A 15,517-nucleotide genomic window follows, 5' to 3' on the forward strand; every position below is an offset into this window, starting at 1 on the left:
TTTGCAATATTTCAGACTTTTTCATTATTATTATATTTTTTATGGTGATCTGTGATCAGTGATCTTTGATGTTACTGTTGCAAAAAGATTACAACTGGCTGAAGGCTCAGATGATGGTTAGCATTTTTTAGCAAGAAAGTTTTTTTTTTAATAAGTTTATTTATTTATTATTTATTTTTGGCTGCATTGGGGCTTCATTGCTGCACGCAGGCTTTCTCTAGTTGCATGAGCAGGGGCTACTCTTTGTTGTGGTGTGCAGGCTTCTCATTGCGGTGGCTTCTCTTGTTGTGGAGCACGGGCTCTAGGCACACGGGGTTCAGTAGCTGTGGCATGCGGGCTCAGTAGTTGTGGCTCGCGGGCTCTAGGGCACAGGCTCAGTAGTTGTGACGCACAGGCTTAGTTGCTACGTGGCATGTGGAATCTTCCCAGAACAGGGCTCGAACCTGTGTCCCCTCAATTGGCAGGCGGATTCTTAACCACTGTGCTACCAGGGAAGTCCCAAGAAGGTATTTTTAAATTAAGGTATGTATATTGCTTTTTAGACATATTTCAATTGCATACTTAATACACTACAGTATAGTGTAAACGTATCTTTTATATGCACCAGGAAACCAAAAAAATTGTGTGACTCGCTTTATTGCGATATTTGCTTTACTGCCATGGTCTGGAACGGAATCCACAGTATCACTGTTGTGTGAACTATTTGAAAGTAAGTTGCAGACATCATGACACTTCATCCCTCCATATGTCAGCATGCATCTCCTAAAAGTGATAGTCCCCTACCTGACTATTAGAACTACTAAAAAAAAATAATAATAACAGAAATGAACAAGTCAGGGCTTCCCTGGTGGCTCAGTGGTTAAGAATCTGCCTGCCAATGCAGGGGACATGGGTTTGAGCCCTGGTCCGGGAAGATCCCACATGCCATGGAGCAACTAAGCCCGTGCGCCACAACTATTGAAGCCCACGTGCCTAGAGCCCGTGCTCCACAACAAAGAGAAGCCACCATAAGAAGAAGCCCGTGCACCGCAACGACGCGTAGTAGCCCTGCTGGACGCAACTAGAGGAAGCCTGCGCGCTGCAATGAAGACCCAACGCAGCCAAAAATAAATAAATAAATAAATAAATAATAATAATAAAAAAAGTCAGCACAGGGCAGCAAAGTGGCTCGCTCAGGGATTCTGATGTTCATCTGGACCTGGGAGTCATTCCAGAGGGACAGTTGCAGCTGGAAAGAGCAGGGTGCTCAGTAGAATCAGTCTAGAATCCTGGCTCTGTCCATCTTTAGCTGGGTGACCGTAGGCAAATGGCTCACCCTCTCTGATACTCAGTCCCCCCTAAACCTACCTGCCGAACCTGTTCTGAGGTTCAAATGAGGTCGTGCAAAGTACCTGGCACGTAGTAGGTATTCTTTCCCTTCCTACCCTGTGTTTATAGTTATCTTGTGCTTAGTAGGCATTCAATAATTGTGGAATTCATTAATTCAGTAGGCCACTATTCATGGCTTACCTTGTGCCATGTGCAAGGACTTGAAGATTCAGTGGTGAGCAAAACAGACATGATCCTTGCCCCAGCAGAGCTTAAGGACTGTGGGGGAGACAGAGGTCAATCTGTTGGAAGAAGTGTTAGGAGGGTGAACCTTATGGGGCTCCAGGAGGGTAGGGAGAGCTTTCCTTAGGAAGGACTGTTGAGCTGAGAGCAAGGAGACGCTTGAGCATTCATTGGACAAGGGGAAGCGGGAGAAAGGGGGAGATGAATGACATCATGCCACTTCTCTTGCCCCAGCTTCCCCACCTGTAGAATGAGGTGCTAACACTGTCTTGCCGGTTTGCTTTGAGGACTCAGTGACGTGGTAGATGTGAATATGCTCCGTATGCCATGATGTTCTCCTGCCAGTTCCTCTCAGCAGAGACACCTGTTCTCTCCCTCTGTCCCCACTTGGAAAGCTTACCTCCTGCTTTTCTCTCCTCAGTGTTGGACAAGTGGTGAATATTAAGGCCAAGGTGAACCGGGCCTTCAACTCCAGTATGGAGGTGAGCAGGTGGGTGGGTGGGTTTCTACCTCCTCTTCATTCTCAGCCGCCAGCTCGGGCACACTCACATTCACACTCACAGTGCCCCGATTGAGGCAGCAGAGTTCTGAAACAGCTGACAGGGTTGGGGGGATCCTAGGGCAATGTCCAATATCCATAATACAGAAGGGAAAACTGAGGCTAGGGAGGGGAAGGGATTTGCCCCAGGTCACCAAGCCATGTAGATTCTGATGTGAGCCTTGACTTCCAGCCTTCTGGGTCTTCACACCTAGTCTCAGACCCTCTCTTCAGCAGCCAGGTGGTCTCAGGAATACAGGGAAGATAGCCACTGTGCCTGACCCTGAAGGCAGTGGTCTGGAGGAGGGTGCTGGACTTCCGTCCATTAGCTTACCTCCCACAGCCTCTGTCTGCACATTGTAGAATGGGAACATGATTCCTATGCAGCAGGGTTGTTAAAGGTTTAATGGGAGGACTCTTTGGGGATGCACGGGGCTCTGTGAGCTCTGGAAGAGGGCCTCATCATTCCCATTTTACAGATGAGGAAACTGAGGCCCAGAGAAAGGAAGTGACTTGCTCAAGGTGTCCCAGGGAGCCAGGGGCAGAATCAGAACCTACCCCAGGTCTCTAGCCCCCTGGACTTGGTAGGTGACACAGAAGCACCAGAGGCCAGGCCTGGGGTGGGACTTGCTGTCTCCACCTGCGGGCCCTCGGGTTGGTGAGCTCTGTTTCCTCCCTCCTCAGTCGTCCACCTTGCTCTTCCTCTCCAGGTGGGCATCCAGGTGGCCTCCGAGGACCTGTGCTCTGACAAGCAGTGGAGTGTGTGCAAGGCCTTGGCCACCTTTGTGGCCCACCGGGAGGTCTCCAAGGTAGGTGGCTACACCTGACCACCCGATGCTGCTGGACCACCTGGGCGCCTGTCTACGTGGTGATTCTGGGGGTTGGTGGAGGGGTAGAGGTGGAGGCACAGCAGGGAATCCCCAGAAGAAGGCCCACCCTGTGCTGTGGTTGAACCCCAGGCGCCTCCCCACTCTGCTTTTCCCCACCTCTCCCTGTGCACCTCGCACCCCAGGATCCTCCAGTTCTCTCCATTGCCTCCCATGTCCTGCGTCAACACCCCCCATCCACAGTGCCTTTGCCCAAGGATGGGGACAGGGACACTGGAGGATGAAAGTGATGTATCAGTCAACAGGGAGATGGAAGATGGGGACAAAGAGGGGGCAAGACTTGTAACCATCCAGCAGCCCCAGGCGTGAGCTGGCCGTTTGGGGGACAGGCTCTCACGCTATTCCAGGAAACTTGTCCTGAGCACCCCCCACCTCACCCCCTGCCACAGGTGAAGCTGAAGCAGATCACGCCGCGGACCGAGGAGGAGAAGACAGAGCACAGCGTGGCAGCCGAGCGCCGGCGCATGCGGCTGGTCTACACAGACACCATCAAGGACCTCCTGGCCAACTGCGTCATTCAGGATGGTGAGCGCCGTGCGTGGGGAGGGCAGCCCATGTCCTGCATGGCCCCCTCTGTCCTGGGCCCTTACTGAGCAGAGGGAGGAAGGGAGTCTCCTTGGGGTGTCCACCCATGGGTGGCCTCAGGCCTGGATGGCCCTCTTGCCTCAAGGTTCCTTTGGGGAAAAGGGAGCGTTTGGACATCTCGCCCAGCTCCCAGGAGCCATGAAGATGGACCTGGGACATACAGAAAACCCTTTTAATCCGCTAAATGCATTTGGGTCTCTAGGAGTCAAGGTATTTGGGAAGGTCGTGTTGAGCTTGGCCTTGAAACCCTAGGACTTTTAAAAAAACAGATAGGTAGCTAGGTAGGTAGGTAGATAGAGATAGGTGTAGGCATAGAGATAGAGTAAAAAGCAAGACTCTCTTCTACCCCAGAACCAAGGCTCCCTCCAGAGGCAGCTACTGTTCGTCATTTGGGGGCATCTTTCCAGAGTATTCTCTGCATATTTAAGCACACTACCTACCAGTTTGCCCTCTCTTTTTACCCAAAAGTAAACATACAGTACATACTGTTCTGTATCTTGCTTCTCTCCCCTTAAAGCATATCTTGGAGAGTGTCCTGTACCAGCACACAAAGGTCCACTTGGGACTGGGAGGATTTTGACAGGTGGAGAGGTGAGGCAGGGTTTTCTGACAGAGGGCACAGGCTGGGCAAAGGCCTAGAGGGGAGACCTTGGATTTGTTCACTGATGTCCGGAACACTAGAATGCAGAGTCATCCTTGAGACCTAAAGGAGGCAATTTTAGGACCAACCAAGGGTGGTTCAGCTGCCCAGAGTGGAGAGAGAGCAGGCGGAAGTAGCAAACACCAGTGAAGGCAGTGAGCTGTGCTCTGAATTCCGTGTGCTGTTATTTATGCTGGGCCCGGAGGCCGTGGCTGGGCAGGCCCAGCTCTTTCTACAGTTGTCAAGGCCCACGGGAACCATCCATCCCACTGCAGCCCCTGTAGATCCCTCCTGTCTTGACAGCCCTTCTACCCAAGCGTCAGTCCAAATGCCTGAGCCTGGCATCCAGGCCCTTGGCTGGCCATTCAGCCTCATCGGGTGCTGTCCCTTTACTTGCCCTCAGCTCCAGCTAAGCCAAAGCCTCGTTGCTCCCTGTGACTGTCCTGCCTGTCTGGTCTCCAGAACTTGGCTCAGGCCTTCAACCTCCCCTCCTCCCTGCCTGTGGCATCTCTGCACAGCCTGCAAGCCAGGTGAAAGGCTACCTCTTTCACAGGCCTTCCCTGATGAGCTCTCCCCGCCCCCCCCCCCCCCGCCGCCCCAGGAGATGGGAGATGCACGGCACCTCCTTGGTGCTGAATAAATAAAAGAATCTGTGTGGGGTGGACTGGTGGGCATGGGGGTCCTGGGCTGCGCATGGGGAGGGTTTGCCCTTGGGAATTTTCTCACCTCCCCGCCTCCCTCCCTCTGCGCCTCTCTGGTCAGATCTGGAGAGCAGAGACTGTAGTCGCATGGTGCCAGCCGAGAAGACCCGAGTGGAGAGTGTGGAGCTGGTCCTGCCCCCACACGCCAATCACCAGGGCAATACTTTCGGGGGCCAGATCATGGCCTGGATGGAGAACGTGGCCACCATTGCAGCCAGGTGAGGGAAGTGGCCTGCCTGTGCCTCCCCTCCTTTCTCTTCCTCCTTCCCTCGGCCACTCGGCCAGCTCTCTCCGCGGGAGAAACCCCAGCTTGGTACTGGCATTCAAGGCTTCAGAAGCTTGGCTCTTCTTTCAGACCCAGAGAACCAGAGAGGAATGATTTTCTGTGAGCTCACCATTCCTTCCGTGGTTCCCATCATGGCATGGGAAATGCCAAGCCCCCCGGCTGGCACCAGGGCCTCCCCTTGCCCTGGCCCTACTCGCTTTTGCTTCCTGGATCTTAACACTTCTTGCAAATCAAGCCATTTGCCTTTCCCCTTCCAATCCTCCATGCTCCCATCCCCCGCCTTCACTCCTGGCTGGCTTCCCACCATGCCAACTCCAGTATTCTTTGTCTGCTAAAATCCTGCCCATCTCCTCCATGAAGCCTCTTTCGCTGTTTCCTTCTCCCTAGAGGTGGAAATAATTACTTCCTTTTCCTATAACCTCTGTGCCAGTCCAGGTCTTGTTCTGCTCCAAGTATCGGGGCTTGTTTTTATAGTTATGATAACTGACATTCACTAACTGGCACTCTCATACCTCCATGACTTTGTACTTCCTGTTCGCTCTGCCATGAGTGCCCTCCCCAACCCACGTTCTCCTCAGCCAGGCACATTCTTCCTCACCCTTTAGAGACCAGCTCCAATGGCCCCTCCTCTGTGTTTAACCTGTGGACGCAGTACATAAGCAATGCTATTTTGGGCAGACCAGGCTATGAGAGTGATAAGATCTCAGAGGACGGTCAGAGTGTGGATAGTCAGGGAAGGCTTTCTGGAGGAGGAGTACTTCATCTGGGCCTTGAATGACGAGTAGCTTTGGGTAAGGGAGGGCTTCCAGATAGTAGGAAAAGCAGGTGCTAGGGTGTAAAAGTTAGAAGGAAAAGGTTTACCGCAAGCCCTGCCCTTTCCTATGTCACCTCAAATTCAGCTTTTTTCCAGCTACGCACGTAGACCTCAGTATTCTAAGCTGTGATATTGGACTTTAGTTCTCTTCCTCTGGGCAGAGCTGTCACTGGGTTGGGTGGGAGTGGGTGGGCCAGAGGGTGGTACGTGTGGTTCTGGGCTGGGTCTGGGGATGGGGGCAGCAGGAGAAGGCTGGCCCAAGCCAGTGGCTGAAGCACTCGAGGCCTTTGTCTGTCCCCCTGACTCCTGCCTCTTCCAGCCGTCTGTGCCATGCCCACCCTACGCTGAAGGCCATTGAGATGTTCCACTTCCGGGGCCCGTCCCAGGTTGGGGACCGTCTGGTGCTGAAGGCCATCGTGAACAACGCTTTCAAGAACAGGTATGGGGCTGGGATGGGCGAGATGGGACCTCTTGGGGTTGAGGGCTCTTCCTGACATAAGAAGGGACCTTCCTGCCAAACTGCAGGAACTGTTTCCCCTGTAGACGAGGTCTATGAGATCTGAACTCTGCCTGGCTGCTGGGTCCCTTTACCATCACCAAGATTCAGCTCTGATGTTCCTTCTCTGGCCTCCCGAGCCCTGTGCTGCCGCTGTCACAGGTCACACCATGTGCTTGGTGTGTCTCTGTCTCTCTCCCCGGCTCCTGTCTCTGGTCCTGCCACACTGTGGATGCTCAGGTCACAGGGCCACCTCTTGCCAGTGTTCCCTTGTTTATCAAACCCTTTCCTACCCTTTTCCTAAAACAGCAGTTAGTTCCCAGAGCCCTTACCTTTGGAATGAATTCTGATACCCCCATGAAAGCTTTTTGGTGATTTCAAAGATTTGGTCATTTTCAATGATAGCGTAGTTGTTAAAAGTGAGGGATCTGGAGCCAGGCTGCCTGGGTTCAAATTTGGTTCATGGCTTATCAGCTGTGTGACTTTGGGCAAGTTACTTAACCCCTCTGAGTCTCATTTCTTTCACTTGTAAAATGGGGCTCACCACAACTACCTCGTAGCTGTGAGGATTCAATGAGGGGTTACTGGTAGAATGCCAGAGAAAACGTTCAGTGAAGGTCAGCCATTCCTGCTGCTTATTATTAAAATTATTATTATTATTTTACTATTCACAGTCTGACTATCACACATTCTACTGTCATGCAGGGGGAAAGCCCTGAACTAGGTAGGAGCCGTGAGGCCTGGTTCCTAGTGCAGGTTCTCTTCCTTCCTGACTGTTGTGTGACCTTGGGCAAGTTAGCGCCCTGTTCTAGGTCTTGATTTCCCCATCTGCATAATGTCTACATTCTGGGATCACAGACCTTCCTAAGTGAGGGGGAATGGAGGTGGCTGCTCTTTTATTATTCATAACGACAGTCGGAGAAACAGAAACAGCAGCGACCGAGCTGTCAGGGGCATGGCTACGGCTATTAGAGGGCTGGTGAATAGGCGTATGATGAACATTTTCTCAAATTAGCCTCTGCCCCTCCACCTCCTTTCTTATGTCTTTCCATCACCCTTTGCAGCTTACGTGACGTATTTTGTATAGACGTTTGTTGCCCCATCCCCTATCTGTTAGCCCGTGAGGACCTGGACTGGACTGGTTTATTCATTTCTGTGACCCCAGTGACAAGCATGGGGCCAGGGGTGCAGTGGGCACTCTGTAAACATTGTTGAAAGGGAACAGTTCTGGGTTTCCTGCCCATCGGACTCTGATCTGGGCTGTGGGAGGAACTGCAGGAGTACGTGTGTGCCTCTGTGCATGTGTGCGTGCGTGTTGGGGAGGGGGTGGCCTCGGGAAGGTCTTTCCAGCTGAGACCAGCCCTCCTTTCCCCTCAGCATGGAGGTGGGCGTGTGTGTGGAGGCCTACCACCAGGAGGCCGAGACCCAGCGGCGGCACATCAACAGTGCCTTCATGACCTTTGTGGTCCTCGATGCAGATAACCAGCCTCAGATGCTGCCCTGGATTCGGCCCCAGCCTGGGGTGAGTGCCCCACTACCAGCCCCCCTCCCTCTCTGCCCAGGGTGATAGGACTGGGGAGTGGACCCAGCTCTGTCCTTCTGCCGGGGCCCAGCCAGCCCCGAGTGCCCCGGTATAACCCACCCCCGGGGATGCTCCTTGTGCAAGGAAGGCACCCTGTGCTTCCTGGAAGAACTCAGACCACGTGCTGGGTGTTAACAGGCATTCATGAGCCTGCAGAGCTGTAAGAGCACTGGCTTTGGGGTCAGAGGTGGGTTGGAACCCCACCTTGGCCACGTTCTAGCAGGTGCCCTCTGTGAGCTTTCACTCCCCATCTGTAAGGAGGGTGTATCTGCAGTTCCTGCCTCGCAGGGCTGTTGGGGAGATACTGACCTTGCTCCGGGCTGAGTATGTGGCAACTGCTCTGACCATGGTGACAGGGGAGCAAAAAGCATAGAAATGAGAGTCAGGGACCTGGGTTCAAGGCTGGCTCTAAACAATGTTCCCTTGTGCCTCCTTTGGGCCCGGCTCGGGCTTGCTTCTAGGGGGCCAGGGAGTGACCTTGGAGAGGTTGCCCCTTCTCTCCAGGAAGGTCACCCACCCAGCCCACCCACCTTACAAGACTGAGCATGGGCTGTGAAGACCCCCGCTCCAGAGCTGGGCAGTCAGGATGGGTGGTGGCCGGAGGAGCAGGGAGCCTGGCAGGCGGTGGGACTGTAGACAGTCCACGAGGCCCTTTCAGGCTTTTGCCACTTAACGTTCACGAGTCGGGAGACGTTAGAAGTAGTGGTTCAGAGGGTGGGCTCTGGGTTCAGGCCGTCTGGGCTCTGTTCCCGTCCCCACTCCTTAGCCCTGTGACCTTGGCTGAGCCACTTAGACTTTCCGTGACTCAGTTTCCTCCTCTGTAAAATGGGGATAGTACTGGGAGTTCCCTGGTGGCCTAGTGGCTAGGATTCTGGGCTTTCACTGCCGTGGCCCGGGTTCAGTCCCTGGTGGGGGAACTGAGATCCCGCAAGCCGCACAGCGCAGGCAATTAAAATAATAAAATGAAATGAAATGAAATAAAATAATTGGGGATAGTACTAGTGCCAATAATGTTTAGATGCAGTTTTGCATGGAAAACACTTCAGAAGCATGTCTGCCCATAGCAAGTTCTCAATAAATGTGGGTTCTTAGCATTGTAAGTGCCCTTTGGGGATCCCCTTTTACGGAGGAGGAAGCAGGTACAGTGAGGGCAGGTGGTGTTCCCAGAGTCACTCAGGGAGCCTCAGGGGAAGCTGGGGCTGGAGCTCAGCGACGGGGCACTGTCCTGTGCAGGCTGCCCCAGTGAGATCTGAACTTCACTTTAGGGCTGCAGGGAGGGTCTCCTTGGGCCCTTTGGGGAAGGGGGCAGGCAGTAATGGGGGCGGGGGCAAGCTGTTTGTCCCTCCTGCACCACAGTCTGTCTCCTCTCCCCAGGATGGCGAGCGGCGGTACCGAGAGGCCAGTGCCAGGAAGAAGATTCGCCTGGACAGGAAAGTGGGGGCCGGGTGGTGAGAGTGGACACGGCTCTAGGGCTTCCCTGTCTGCTCCCTGGCCCTGGGAACTTGTGTTTCTTCGGTGCTTCCCCTGGGCTGGGCCTTTACATCCAGGCAGCCTCTGGTCTTGGCCTCATGACACAGTGGTCTTACTGGCCCCTTGTACAGGCGAGGACAGAGGGATTAGGTGGCCACGGGCACTCAGATAGGAATGATGGGCAGAATGAGAATTTGAACCTGGCCAGGTGTGACCAAATTTACTTCTTGTGTTCCTCCCATTGAATCTGATGCCTGTTTGGCAGATGAAGAAAGAAAGGCTCTGAGAGGAGATGCAATTGCTTAAGAAGCAAATCCAGGTGTGAATGACTCTGCTGTGAAAGCACTTCACAAACTTGAAAGGGCTGTCAACGCACCAGGATTCACCCTCCGATGTTAATAAGAAAAGTGCGCATATGTGGAGGGTTTACCATGTGCCAGGCACTGTTCTCCCTGTGACGACCCCATGAGGAGGCAGGTGTGACCACTGATCCCATTTTACAGCTGAGGACACTGAGGCATAGGGTGAAGTCGCTTAGCAAGGGTGTTGGGGGTCTGCACCTTTCCCCCAGCCCGCCCCCGCCTCTGAGTGTGTATGTCCTCAGCTGCTGTTTTCTGTGTCCCATCCAGTCTCCCTGGCCAGACAGGCGTCTCTCCCACGCCGCTGGGCTGAGCACAGGGCCTGGCACACAGTAAGCCAGCAGTGAAGTCTGTGGAAAGAGATGGGCTCCCAAGGGAACAAGGTTGTTGTTTTCCCTCTCTCCCAGGAAGTACATTGTGTCCTGTAAGCAGGCGGAGATGCCCCTCTCTGTCCCCTGGGACCCTAGCAACCAGGTAAGGCCTTCTGCTCTGAGCGGCCCGTTCTCAGGCCCGTTGGGATCCCCGATCCTCCCCTCTTGTGAGCGGGTTTGGAGGTAGGCCCGGAGGGGACAGGATACTGCTGCCTCAAGACTGGCACAGGTAGCCCAGGGCTTTCCTGTGTCCCTTTGCTTGGCAGGAGGGAGCTGGGGCCCCAAGAGGAGGAGGAGTCTGCCAAGCCCCGGCCTCCTTTCCCAAAGCCAAGGGCCCCTTCCTTCACGTCCAGTTTCCTCTCCCCGCCCCAGCGCAGCCCGGCACGGAGCCCCGAGGAAGGCGGAAGTTGAGGCTTCTCTGTGTGCTCTGTCCAGGTGTACCTGAGCTACAACAACGTCTCCTCCCTGAAGATGCTCGTGGCCAGGGACAACTGGGTGCTGTCCTCAGAGACCAGCCAGGTAGCTGACCCCACCCTCCCAGCTTTCCTTCCTCCTCGGAGCCACCAGAGGTGGCTGACTGTGAGACACAAAAACCCTCTCAAAGCACTCCAGTCAAAGGGAGTTTCCTTAAAGGGAGCTGGATGAGGTCACGAAACCAGCCCAGTTAGAGAAGCAAACCTGCCCCGCCAGGGCCTGGAGTGGGGGTCCCCCCTCCGGATCCTCTCCTGCCCACCCACCTTCTTGCCACCCATTTCATCCTCCCCCGCTGCGTCCTCCCTCTCTCTGCTCCTTCTACAGTGACGCGCTGCTGGGATGGGGGCCTGGGGCAAGTGCGGGCTGAGGGAGGACTTGAGCTCTGCCACTTTGGCCTGTGACTTTAGGGGGCTGGACGGCACCTGGCTCTGAGGATTCGTTCTGTTGTTGTGTCGGCCCCTGCTTCTTTATCTCCTTTTAACAAAATTTTTCCACATTAAGAAAATTGAGGTATAATTTACATGCAGTAAAATGTCCCCTTTTTACTGTATAATGCTACTAGTTGGGAAAACACATAAAGTTACAGAATCGCTACCATAATCAAGATACAGAACATTTCCATAATCCCCCCAGTTTCTCTCATTCCCCGTGGTGGTCAAGCCTCTTCCCACCCCCAGCCCCAGGAAACCACGGATCAGTTTTCTGTCCCTTTAGTTTTGTCTATTTTGAGAATGCCCAATACGGGGAGTCATACGGTATATAACCTTTCAATCTGACTTCTTTCTCTTGGCACAAGTCATTCACTCGTGTTGAGTGCCTGTTTGAGTTTGTTCCATTTCGTAGTGAGTACCGTTCCATCCTGTGCTTATGCATACAGTCACTGCTCCTTCAGACACCTTCCCATCCACTTGTGCTGAATCTCCCCATTTACATGGGAATGCGACCGAGGCTCAGAGAGGTTGAGTCGCTTGTTCACAGTCACACAGCAATCAGTGGCAGCCCTGAGCTTCCAGCCCCGGTCCCCAGCATAGGCTGAGGAGGAGGCGCAGGAACGAGGCTGCCCTCTGGCCCACGCAGGTCCGCCTGTACACTCTAGAGGAGGACAAGTTCCTCTCCTTCCACATGGAGATGCTGGTGAACGTGGACGCCGCCCAGGCCTTCCTGCTCCTCTCAGACCTCCGTCGGAGGCCCGAATGGGACAAGCACTACCGGTGAGGGCAGCGGGGTGGGATGCAGAGGTGGGCCCTCAGGTGTCTCCTCCTGAGCCGTCCCCCCACTGTGCTCAGCGCCTGCCGGCCTTTAGCAGGGAGGATGGGGGTGGGGCACTTGGTTATGTGTTAGGTGAGCATCAGAGTCAAGGGTAGTCTGAGCCCTCAGGGAGGAGAGTGAGCCTGGAATTGGAGTCGGGGGCCTGGGTTTAAGTCTTGTTCCTGGCCTAACGAACTGTGACCATGGCAAGTCATGTCTTTTCTGGGCCTCAGTTTCCCTCCTCTTAAAATGGGTACTTGAGGTGTGGGTTGTAGATTTGCACCCAGGGATAGATCAGTGATTTTCAAAGCGTGTTCTGTGGAGTTCTGCCTTCCCAGAAGGGGCTCAGGGACTGCTTGGGGAGGTAGTTGGAAGTGGAGGGGGTGGGTGGGAACCCCTCCCAGACTCATGGTAACTCAGAGAACGGCCAATTTGCTGAATTTACCAAGTTTGCCAGTTCTTCGTGTGGATATGTACAGGAATGTACAGGAATGTTATTTTTTAATGTAGTGAGTTCCTGAATATAAATGTTATTCCTATAAATGCACTTGTTCCCCAAATTTATTGACTCTCCATGTAAGTTTTTGCTTAGGAAAATAGCCAGAATTTCAGTGTTTAATATGGGAATGTTGAAGTTGAAACTGGTATTTTTTCAAATCCCTTTCAAGTCATTTTCTGTTATGCCAACGCCCTCTTTTGGGGGTTCTTTGATCATTTCTCCAATGACTTATTAAGAGGAGCCTATATTCCTCAGTGTATCCATAAGGGGGACCTGTGCATTTGGAAATTCAGTAAGCAGGTCATTTGGTGAGTTGATATTTGACAAATTGGCCTTCCCCTACCTTTCCCCATCTCTCTTCACCAAAGCAGGCCCGCTTGTAGCTGTTCACACACAGGCTTTCTGCATAAGGTTTCTTTGCAAGAAGGGCTGAGTTGCTTTAAAAAGCCCTGGTCTAGGTTTGCCTCAGGCCTGCTGGCCATGCCATCCTGGAAGCCTGAGAGGTGATTTGGTGGTGGATGTTGGGGAGAAGGGGTTGGGCATGTGGTAGGAAGGCTTCTTGGAGGAGGTGGGCTGGTGTGGGCCTTCAAGGCCCAATCATATCTTGATGCTTGATGGGATTGGGGGGTGTGTCCTGAGGGGAAGGGAGGCCCTAGCAGCTTTCCTCCACCCTGCCCACAGCTGCCCTGTTCCTGAGGCAGCTTCCAGGGTGGGCGGGAGAGCAGGGAAAAGGTGGCGGGTCTGGACGTGGCTGTGTGTGTCTCTGCGTGGATGTCCTTGTGTGTGTGCGCGTGTTGGTGTAAGCCTACGTGTGTCTACCTGGGCACACGCGTGCAGTGTGCCCGGGCCTGAGGGGCACAGCTCTGGCGCCCAACAGCCCAAGCACGTCCCACACCTGCTTCCTTATTAGCTCTGTGGCCGGAGGTGAGTTATTTCTCTGAGTCTCAGCCCCCTCATCTATAAAATGGGGATACTAAGAGTACCAACTGCATGGGCTGACGTGGGGTTAGGTGAGATAGTACCCGTAACGCTCTTAGAACAGGTCTGGCACACAGTGGGTGCTCACTGAATATTCAGTACAACTCCTAAGTCATCACACATCTGCGTAGGGCATGTGCATCTGCATAGACAGACACCCATAGTTTTGTGTGTGCATCGGGGGGTGTCTATCTATGCGTCTGTGCGCATGTGTGCCCACGGGTGTGTGTGTTCATTTGCTTGTGTATGTGTCTGTGTGCCCGTGTGTGTGTTTATCTTGACAGCCTTTTCTGCCCTCCTGTGGTCCCTGCTGAGCAGTGTTGGGGTGAAATATACCCCAAGCATCTGCTCAGGGCAGCTGAAGCACGGGAGGGCCTGGGTCAGACCTGCTCTCCCACGAGGAGCTGGTGTGACGCCCCTGGGTTTTGCACAGGACCGTGGAGCTAGTGCAGCAGGTGGACGAGGATGATGCCATCTACCACATCATCAGCCCCGCCCTCGGTGGTGACCCCAAGCCCCAGGATTTTGTGATCCTGGCCTCTCGGCGGAAGCCTTGTGACAACAGGTGCGTGCCTGCCTTCTGGGGTGGGAGGTGGGCAGGGCTCATCTTCCTCCCCAGGGAGGGGACATCAGCCTAGAGTCAGCCCTCTGCTTCCTACTGGCCGCAGTGGTCTTACTGTGGGTAGAATGGAGGACATGGGGATGCCTGGCCCCTCTAGTCACTCATGCTCTAAAGCGGGGTGGTCTCTGTCCCTGGGATAGTGAGGGCGCCTTGTCCCAGGCCACAGACAGGCCAGTTCTCACATGGCTGACTCCTTGGCCTCCAGCCTCTGAAGGCCCTGTGTTGGCTGAAGGGTGGTGAGGCTGTCAGCTGTGCCATGGTGGGGATGCCAGAGAGACGGCATCACTTCTGCTAGAGACAGGCAAAAAGATGAAGCACAAAAATCCCAAAGAGCAACACTGCTTCCTGAGTGTCTGCAGTGGAGGGGCTTTTCCAGAAAGTCCACAGTGCAGTCACGCTGGCTCCTGGTGAGTTCAGAGCTGCTAACCCACAGGCATCTCCTCTTTCCAGCTTGGCCCAGAGCCAGGCTCTGTGTGCCTCAGACTCTGGAACCAGGCCCTCACCCTCTCCTGTGTCCCCTCCACCCCCTTCCTCCATTCCAGGGACCCCTATGTCATTGCGATGAGGTCAGTCACGCTGCCCACGCACCTCGAGACCTCGGAGTACAGGCGTGGGGAGACCATCTGCTCAGGCTTCTGCTTCTGGCATGAGGGGGATCAGTTGACCAAGGTGAGGCTGGGTGTCTCCTTTCCCCCTCCCACCCAGATTCACCCCAAAGCCACGCTTGTGTCCAGAACTCAGCACCGTCCAGCTCAGACAGTTCCCGACTCAGGCTCCCCTGCCTGCCAGCAGTCTCTCTCTTCCAGCTCAGGGGAGCCTAGGAGTGTCAGGGGCTGAACATGAGCCTTCATTAAGACCTGATCTGTGCTAAGCCCGAGGCCACTGCAGGGTCTTGGAAAAAGCACTGGACACAGAGGGCAGAGGCCCCGGGTTCTGATCTAAAATTCTATCTCCTCGTTTACATATTGTCTAGGAAGGCTTTAAATGGCTCTCAGCGCCCATAAAACTCAGCAGGGCAGTCAGTGTTGACTAACGCGTAGGGGAGAAGGCTGAGAGTGGCTGGGCTGCGGATGCCCACTGCCCCTTCCCCAGCTCACAGTGGCTCTGAGACTCCCCCCAGGTAGGGACTTGGACAGGGCTAGCTAACAGAACACATCGAAACTGACGAGCTCCTCAGGGCAATCCTTGGGCTTATTCTAACTTGCAGATGGCCCTAGAGCACCTTCATTTAAAAAAGGGATTCTGTGCTGGGCTCTGGAGACCCAGCCCCCGTCCTCCAGGGCCTCCCGGCTGACAGGGGAGACACGTGATGACAGTGGTGTGTGGTGACAGAGGGAAGCCAGGGTTGTCAGCACCCGGGGTGGGGGTGAGGGGTGGAGGGGGTCACACCCGCCAGTCACGCAATCTTCTAAGGCC

The 15,517-nt window shown here is 54.3% G+C and overlaps 1 protein-coding gene across 2 annotated transcripts in view; it reads left to right on the plus strand.

The window, feature by feature from the left end:
• The window catches only part of ACOT11 (acyl-CoA thioesterase 11), a 52,153-nt gene that overhangs the window by 36,135 nt on the left and 501 nt on the right, over window positions 1-15,517 (plus strand). For both annotated transcript variants that reach the window (XM_060022550.1, XM_060022560.1), the window contains exons 4-15: window positions 1,973-2,033; window positions 2,800-2,898; window positions 3,366-3,501; window positions 4,964-5,120; window positions 6,322-6,441; window positions 7,876-8,020; window positions 9,455-9,514; window positions 10,321-10,383; window positions 10,716-10,799; window positions 11,832-11,965; window positions 13,913-14,044; window positions 14,644-14,770. In XM_060022550.1, coding sequence (XP_059878533.1) covers window positions 1,973-2,033; window positions 2,800-2,898; window positions 3,366-3,501; window positions 4,964-5,120; window positions 6,322-6,441; window positions 7,876-8,020; window positions 9,455-9,514; window positions 10,321-10,383; window positions 10,716-10,799; window positions 11,832-11,965; window positions 13,913-14,044; window positions 14,644-14,770 — 1,318 coding nt within the window. The remainder of the gene's footprint in view (window positions 1-1,972; window positions 2,034-2,799; window positions 2,899-3,365; window positions 3,502-4,963; window positions 5,121-6,321; window positions 6,442-7,875; window positions 8,021-9,454; window positions 9,515-10,320; window positions 10,384-10,715; window positions 10,800-11,831; window positions 11,966-13,912; window positions 14,045-14,643; window positions 14,771-15,517) is intronic.

Source organism: Delphinus delphis, chromosome 1 (genome assembly GCF_949987515.2).
Source record: "Delphinus delphis chromosome 1, mDelDel1.2, whole genome shotgun sequence".
Taxonomy (NCBI): domain Eukaryota; kingdom Metazoa; phylum Chordata; class Mammalia; order Artiodactyla; family Delphinidae; genus Delphinus; species Delphinus delphis.